The sequence below is a fragment of the Salvia splendens genome, chromosome 16 (genome assembly GCF_004379255.2).
Source record: "Salvia splendens isolate huo1 chromosome 16, SspV2, whole genome shotgun sequence".
Lineage (NCBI taxonomy): Eukaryota > Viridiplantae > Streptophyta > Magnoliopsida > Lamiales > Lamiaceae > Salvia > Salvia splendens.
Genome location: NC_056047.1, coordinates 21,877,088 through 21,886,237, shown reverse-complemented (window position 1 = coordinate 21,886,237; position 9,150 = coordinate 21,877,088). Strand labels below are relative to the sequence as shown.

Genomic DNA, 9,150 nt, shown 5'->3' with positions numbered 1-9,150 from the left:
TCCGACCACACACTCTTCACAAAAAGGAGAGATGACAAGGTAACATGTCTGATTATTTATGTTGATGACATGATCATTACTGGAGATGATGTAGAAGAAATCCAGAGTCTGCAGGAAAACTTGTTTAGAGAATTCGAGATGAAAGATCTAGGAGCACTGAAATATTTCTTGGGGATAGAAGTATTGAGATCCAGACACAGAATATTCCTTAGACAAAAGAAGTATGCCCTAAACCTGCAGGCAGAAACTGGTCTTCTCGAATGCAAACCTGCAGACACTCCAATGATTTCCAACCAAGGCTTGAAAATGGAAGAAGGGGTCGATTTCGCAGATAGGGAAAGATATCAACGACTTGTCGGAAAACTCATCTATTTCTCACATACCAGACCCAACATCTCGTACGCTGTTGGCATTGTGAGTCAGTTCATGCACCGACCTCAAGCTAATCACATGGAGGCCGCATTGAGGATCGTGCGATATCTGAAAGGTACAGTAGGCTACGGAGTATTTCTAGCTAAGAGAGATGACTTGGAGATTGATGGATACACTGATGTTGACTGGGCAAGCAATCCACTGGATAGAAAATCTACAGGAGGCTACTTTACCTTTATCGGGAGCAACTTGGTTACTTGGAGGAGTAAGAAACAGAAGGTTGTAGCTCTATCTAGTGCCGAGGCTGAGTTCCGAGGAATGAAAAAGTGGACTCATGGAAATCCTATGGCTAAGGAGATTGCTCACAGAAATTGGCTTCCCACCTACTCGAAAGAGTCAACTGTTCTGTGACAACAAGGCGACCATTAGTATCTCAGAAAATCCAGTACAACATGACAGGACGAAGCACGTGAAAGTTGATCGGCACTTCATCAAAGAAAAACTAGAATGAGGCATTATTGAATTCTCATTTGTCCGTTCTGAAGACCAACTTGCAAGACATATTGACCAAATCAGTTCACCCAAAGGCCTTCAAAGAGATATTGGGCAAGTTAAGCATCGGAGATACCGTTGCTCAACTTAAGGGGGTGTCAAAGCATATCAAAAGGAGGGAAGATTGGAGAATAATTGTGAAGAATAAATTGATTGACTAGGATTGATACAATTACATATTGTCCTAGAATAGATTGATTACAAATAATTGTATTTCCATAGATAAGAAATATTCACACCTATACATTTAGGTGTTGAATTCTATTGTAAACACATTAAAGAAATACAGACAAATTATTTTTTTTATTTTATATATTTCAATTGGTCCAACTAGTATTAATTAATTAATTCAAGTTTCACATCAAGAAAACGTGATTTCGCTGACAACAATTCATTCATATCGATATAAAAGAAGATTCAATTAACCAAGAACATGACAGAATTTAATATGTTCCCTTATCATGGCTAGACACTCAATTAATGTACACAACCAACTCCACACCAATAATTTCCTCACATATTATTCAACAAACCTAAAGAATAAAGAGATGAATCGATCAAAATTCAACACAATAGAGAGAAAATGTCATCAAAAATTTTATGTTCTTCACCAAGCTACTATTGCTTCAGCAGCCAAGAAAATTGCATAAATACTCGAAATTCGTCACACTTTCATCCCCTCCCTTCAATCGAACGTGCCCACAAAATCGATCTAGCTCGTGATTTCTCCAAGTCTAGCGCAAATTATGGGATCATTTCAACGTGAGCCATCATTCTCAATGAATTTCTTCCTAATTTTACTTATTCCATACATACAAATTTATGGAAATATCCAAATCCAGAGCTATTTTGAGGCCAAGCACACGAATTGTATATGTCAAAGCCTCAGCTTCTCCAAACAATCATTCGTCTTCATGGTGCTTCATCCTCTCTTTCATTTTTATAAATTTACTTAGTATGTTTGAACTAACCAAAACCTAAATTTTTTCATCGATTTGTTTTGTTCTTTATTTTTATGTGTTATTTTGCAGGCCAAAATGGGTGATTGGATTACTAGTCACGGTGATTCTACCAGCTGTAGGGTACAAAGGAGGGCTATTTGCACTCCTTAAAAGTTGGGCAATATTTTTCTGGCAATCTTATATATTACTAATCTCCGTCTCATGTTACTCGTACTTTTAGGTAGTAAATTTAGGATTGAGTCTTTTAAATGTAAAAAGAGAATATTTAGTAAAGGAACACTTAATTAATTCTAATCCTAATTAAATATCTTAATTCTTACTTAAAGTATATATGTGTAGTGATAAAATCCAAACTCTATATATTGTACAAACTCTTCAACATAGTGTCAACACAACGTTAACACAATGTCAACACAGTATAAAATTTTAAGATTTTGATGTCAACACGACGTTAACCGTTGACACTGTGTTGATATTTTCTGTTGATATTTTTAACGATCTAGATCATAGTTTGGAGTTTGTACAATATATAGAGTTTGCATTTAATTACATCACAAGTACATATAGTATAAGTAGTTTGGGTTGTGCCGAAACAGTGCGAGTAGCATGAGACATAACTAATATATTTTTAATTTATTTAATTAAGTACAATAGTAGTTAAAAATAATATGGCTGTGGATGTATGATATATATAAATAGGTAAGATTGACAAAGCTGTAGAGGTAGTGGAAGAGGTGGCGGAGGTGGTGGAGGAGGTGGCGGAGCAGGCTGAGAAGATCATGGAGGAGGTGGAGGAGAAGCTTCCGGACGATTCGAAGCTGAGGGAAGCACTAGAGTCATTCGATGCACTTGCTAAAAAGGCAGCCAATGAAGCTAAGAAGGCGGAAGATGTTGTACACAAGGTATCATATAAATCACTTCTCATGTTCTTGTCTTCTTTATAAACTTACTCCACAATACTACTTAGTTCAAAATATGCACAACTAAAATTATTTGTTTAACTTGATCAGCTTTTAATTGCTGTAGTACTTACTACTAGGTAATACTACTTCTCCCTCTGCCCAAAAAAATAGTCTTAGTTGTGGGTGGTATGAGTTTTCATGAAAAATTAATAAAGTACTAGAAGAAAAAGTAAAATGGATTAGGAGAAAAAGTGTTTAAAGTATGAGAGATGGGAAAAAAAGTGGAAAAAGTACGATAGACAAAATTTCCAATTTTAGAAATGAGACTATTTTTATGGATGTTCTAAAATAACAAAATGAGACTATTTCTCGTAGACATATGTATAACACAAAAGGCATATAGTGCATTTTAAATGTAAAATAAAAAACGAACAATTTTATTAGTCTTCATCTATGTGATTGAGTTATAACTAAAGGCTCCCAACTACCTTCATTCAAATAGTTTTAGCACAACGTAGAATGTTCTTATTTAATTATGCTAATTAGTGTGAATTTAATTTGAGGGTGTAAAACATGTTTGTCAAACCTTTTTTTGTAGTGAGTAATTCGCACCCGCTCACAAAATGGGATTTGATTGGTTTATTAAATCAACCTATTAATACATAGTGATAAAATGTAAACTCTATATATTATATAAACTTCATACTCTTTAATACAGTGTCAACACAATATCAACACAGTGTAAAATTTTAAGATTTTGATTTCAACACAGTATCAACAGAGTGTCAACACAGTGTCAACCGTTGACACTGTGTTGACATTTTTTGTTGCTATTATTTTGTTATCTGTTGACATTTTCTAACGGTCCAGATCATAGTTTAGAGTTTAGACAATATTTAGAGTTTGCATTTAATTACATCCATGAATACAAATGTGTTACCTCCATTCGGGGTTAGATGTTATATTTGGATAGCACTGCACCAAATTTAAGAGATATAATTTTATGAGTTACTTTGATAAATAAAATATATTTTTATATATTTAATATAAGAGGAAACTTTTTAAACAATGAAGTGTAATGTTTTTTTATTAGATAAATTATAAAAGAAAGCATTTACATCTTATACCTTAGTGGAATGGCGGGACTAGGGAGTAATATAATGAATTAATGATGAAAGATTTTTATGCACTTATTATTTTGCAGGTGAAACTCGTGGAGGAAGAGTTGGAAGCGAGCTTGATAAAAGCCGGTAAAGATCAAGCGAATAAAACGATTTGATATTTTTTTTTCCTTTTTATTTATGGTTATCACTGATTATAATGGTGAATTATTCACCAAAATTTAAACAATAGTATGAAACAATTTTATCTTGTGCAATATCACAGCAAAATCCCAATTTCTTCCTTTCCGGCTGCAATTCCCTAAACCTCTTAGTCTTATTCCTAACAGTTTAGCACATTTTCAATCATTTACCCTAAATTCAAACTCATTATCATAAAGATGTGACATTAATAGTGAGTTTACTTTTAACTATTTACCTTACACTCTAACTTAAAAATAATATTCTCTATCTACTATCTATTTTTACACATAAAATTTTAAAAAGTTATTTATGTTTATCTTAATATAAACCCAAAAATGTGTATTTGTTACTAGAAAACCCCTTTGTGTGATATTATGGACCATATTCTATAGGCCCACATCATTTATTTTATGTGGCCCAAGTCTTTGAGCCCAAACTCACACTTTATGGATTCATCAACCGTTGATTATATTACCTTTTGACTGCTTGGTAATTACGTTACTTGCAATATCTTTAAGTTAGGCAAGTTAAGCATACGATATTTATTCACACTATAATATAATAGGTTTTGCTTGATAACATAATAGGGAAAAAAGGGAGGGGGCTTTTTCACCTTATATTTTCTTAACTTGTGCTTATTTTATGATTTCCTTGTCCATGGGATTAAGATTTTTTTGCAATTAAAAAATGAATATCGTTTGCTCTGCAACGTACCATTGATAGTGGAAATGGCGACACTATGTAAAGTTGAAAGTGATGGCAAAGTCCCTCACATGGCAAGAGATATTAGTTGCCTAATTATTTGACATGCACCTACACACACTATGGTGACACTAAATTCGTGCATTGAATTTGAGGCTAAGATCTTTTTAAAAGCTTATTTCCTTAGTTTTACTTTTGAGTTGGACGAGGAAACAAAAAGTAGGGATTGTGCCTGATTAATTACGCCTGGGCTTGGATAACCTAATCCATTACTCTTTAATAAAAGATTTTTTATATTTTATTGTTGCATTTAGGTGTAGACACGAACTCTAGCTAGAATGGGAGATAATAAGAATTATAGATATTAATATGAGGAACAAACAACTTGGGTTGGGGGCACGAAAATTTAATTGTTTTCAACAAGTATTACAAATGAATGGAATTCAATAATATTCAACAAAAATATTCGAAACAATAAGGCTCCGTTCGGTATTGAATATGCAAAATTAGAATTGGAGCATTCAATTCCAAATCCAATGTTTGGTTCACAAAATATTTAAATTTGGAATAAAATTACAATTCCAATTCCTCCCAATTCTATAGTTTGAATTCTAGATCAAAAGTACAAATTCGGAATTTCAAATTCCAAACCGTTATAAAATTGAACAACTTCTCACACATTGCTTACACATGCACTACACACATTGTACACACACTACACATACTACATAGCGCTGACAATTTTCGACACGACACAAATCCACATGAAATTATTGGGTTTGGGTCAAACCTTATTGGGTTCGTGTCCTTATCATGTCGACCCATTGAGAAATAATATTTGAGTTAGGGTAGGCAGCTTGAGAGAAATGTGAGTTCTGATTTCTGAAATATGAATTTGTTAAATACTTAAATTGACTCTCATTTAATCACTTTCTAATTTTAGGTTTTTAATCAATTCTTACCGATTAGATTCAAATTCAAGGTTTTGTAACTTTTGATAATCATGAAAAGTTGTTATCAGGTTCTTACCGTGTTATTTATAATTGTGTCCAGGTCGTGTTGTTATAGTGTCGTGTATGTGTTGTTATCGTGACGTGTTGACCCAAGGTGGTTCGTGTCGTATTCGGGATTGGGCTTTTCTTAACAGGTTATGTTCTTGTTTGTAGTTATTGGGTTGAATTACTTATTAATAAATCTGAGTTGCATCCAAAATGTTAGGTTAAAAAAGTGAGATTGGATTTAACTAGTACTCCCTCTATCCCATAGAAATAGGTTGAATTTTTTTTGTATGTCCTATAGAAATAGTGCAAATCCTTTTTTCTTCTTATTTTTTACTCCCTCCATCCGTGAATTGGAGTCCCGTTTTTTCATTTTGGTCCTCCATAAATAGGAGTCCCGATTCATAATTATCATAAATGGTAAAGAAGGCTAACATTCCACTAACTCATTTCACTCACATATCATTTAAAACTAATATGTACAAATGAGACTCATATTCCATTAACTTTCTTTTACCCACTTTTCTGAACATATCTTAAAACCCGTGCCAGAGAGAAATGAGACTTCTATTCGCGGACGGAGGGAGTATTTTATTTTTTATGGTTCCCATTGTTTACTACTCCCTCCGTCCCAAGGAAGATGACCCCTTTCTTGGGCGGCACTGAGTTTTATGCAATTTTATTTTGTGTGTTAGGTGGAGAGGGTAAAGTAAGAGAGTGGGAATAAAGTAGAGATAAATGTGTTTCTATTTATAGTAATGAGTCATCTTGAATGTGACAAATCAAAAAAGAAAGTCGGTCATCTTTAGTGGGACGGAGGGTGTACATTATTTTAACACATTTTTTCATTTTCTCTTACTTTATTAGTTATGTATTGAAATTTGTATAATTAGCCTATTTCTATAGGACGGTAGTGGTATTTTATTAAATGATTTTCTTGGTTAGTGACTTTTATTGAAATGAGATACAGTAATACGGAATATTTTTTTTCTTGGATTCTCTTTCAAATAACTAACAAACAAAACAACTGAAGATATAAAGGCGTGCATTGATAAGCGTTCCAAATTTTTATCACCTGATCAGTGTACAATTAAGTCATATATTTGACATAAAAAAATAAATACTGCAGATATTTATATTAAAAATACGATGATAATTGATAAAGGAAGAAGATTAAATATAACCTTATAAATATAATAACAGTAAAATAAAAATAATAAACTAACGTAATAAATACTTTTATACGTCCAATGTTAAATTAATACTCCACCCATTTCAAGATAATAAAAGCATCAAAATTATGAAAATAGATATTTTGTACGTAAAAAAAGAATAAAATAGAGAAAATAAAGTAAAAAGATATTTAAAAAATGGCTAAAGACATTTTAATACAATTGAGAACACTAATTATATTTCTTTAACAGAACATTTCCGTTGTTGGTGTCTAACCTAACATTAGTGGATTCAAATGGAAGTGTCTTCAGAAAAGTAAATGATTAATATAATTTCCACGCTTAGAGACATTTTCTTATGCATTCTAATGTACTCTCGTAGTCCCATCGCAAGTGATCAACTTCTTTTTTATGAAATCTGAGAAAAAGATATTTATTGTGTGAGGTGGAGAGAGAATAAAGTATGAGTAAAAGGTAAAGAGAGAATAAAATATGAGAGAAAAAAAAGTATAAAGTAAGAGAAAAATTAAATTATAAAAAATTAAAGAAAGAGAGAGTAAAGTGTTGTTTTTTTGCTAAAAAAAATCAATCACTTGAGTTGGAATAACCAAAATGGAAAGTTGATCACTAGAAAGATGTGATAGGAGTAGTTATTTTTTTTTAAATATTCAGCACAAGTAATAGCGTCTCTATTTTTGTATGAAAAGATAATAAAGTACAAAAAATAGAAATAAATGTATATATTATTGTGTGGGGTGTGATCAATTGCTAACTATTTAAGTTGTTAACTCTGCTAACTCATCAACGCAGTGTATTAAAAATGTCAATACGATGACATTAAAATGTCAACACATAATTTTGTTAAACTTCAATATACTGTGTTGATATTATGTGTTGACATTTTAATGTCACCGTGTTGACATTCTTAATACACTGCATTGATGACTTAACAAAGTTAGCAACTTAAATAGTTAGCAATATAACGCACCTCTTATCGTGTGTCTATTTATATAGTAGTAGGACATATGACTCTGCAATCTGAAAACTTTATCATAATACAATATGTTCTTTGTTCTTGCTCATTGGCGTAGCCAACACAACGTTGGTGAACCGCGTAAATATATGTCTCTTTACGTTTCTGTTTGTTTCGATTACTCAATTGCTCTTTTTTATCACAACATTTTGAAACATATAAAAAAACAAGCTCTGTTAACGTGAAACGGGAGGAATATATATACATATGATATAGATTCAAATGGAATTAGATCTATTTAAAATCTGTGATATACATTTATAAAACTGAGTTACTATCAAAACTATTTATAAGGCATAATTATCTTATGAGACTAATTAAATTTATACAGTAACAAAAAGTGTATAAGAAACAATAACGTCACTTCAATAAAAATTAATTAATTCATAAGTAGATATTCTTTTTAGCTAGAACTTAAAAGAAACAAACAAAACCATTTGTAGTGGGAGAAAATGCAGTCCTTGTCTTCTTTAGTCAACTGCAGGTCTGCAGCACTCAAAGCTATCTGTTCTGTCTTAATCGGACATGTTTGGTTGCACTAAAAAATTCTGTATATTGTTCAACATCATAGACTAAGAGCATTCATAGTATTCCGATTTATAGCCACGCCCTATACTAATTTATAGTCTATCCATGTCAGTATTTTATGGTCCTACCCATTCACGTGCAGTAGGACGTTATACCCTGTCCTATATTTTTAACAACTATTTTATATTTATTTTTAATTTACTTGTAAGTGAATATAATAAAATTGCAAAATACTCCCTCCATCCCACAATAGGATTATACATTAACTTAAGACAACAATTTTAAAAACTTCATTTTATTTAAAAAGTCGAAAGAGTACAATACGAAATACTTATAAACAATTACAATTTCAACGGCGGTTACGTGACCAAATTTCATCAACCATGTCGGACAGGAGGCGAGCATGGTCTTGTTGGTTGCGTATTGTGACCCGTGCCGCTACAACCTCACTGTAACACATCGGTAATCCTCGAACATGGGGTGGGATTGCCACACCAGAGCTAGGTGTAGCTTCCTCATCACCCCAATTGGTGACTCTTGTACCTACATCATCGACTATTATGTTATGCGAGATGATGCACACATACATACATAACATTGACGATAACATCATTGTATCATAAAC

At 32.4% G+C, this 9,150-nt stretch overlaps 1 protein-coding gene across 1 annotated transcript; it reads left to right on the top strand.

Moving 5' to 3' along the window:
- The first annotated feature begins 1,407 nt into the window (after window positions 1-1,407).
- LOC121772640 lies at window positions 1,408-4,193 on the top strand. Its single transcript, XM_042169824.1, has 5 exons — window positions 1,408-1,686; window positions 1,767-1,841; window positions 1,956-2,038; window positions 2,586-2,788; window positions 3,993-4,193. The coding sequence occupies exons 1-5, from the start codon at window positions 1,508-1,510 to the stop codon at window positions 4,065-4,067; spliced, it is 615 nt and encodes a 204-aa protein (XP_042025758.1). The 5' UTR covers window positions 1,408-1,507; the 3' UTR covers window positions 4,068-4,193.
- The last annotated feature ends 4,957 nt before the right edge of the window (window positions 4,194-9,150 follow it).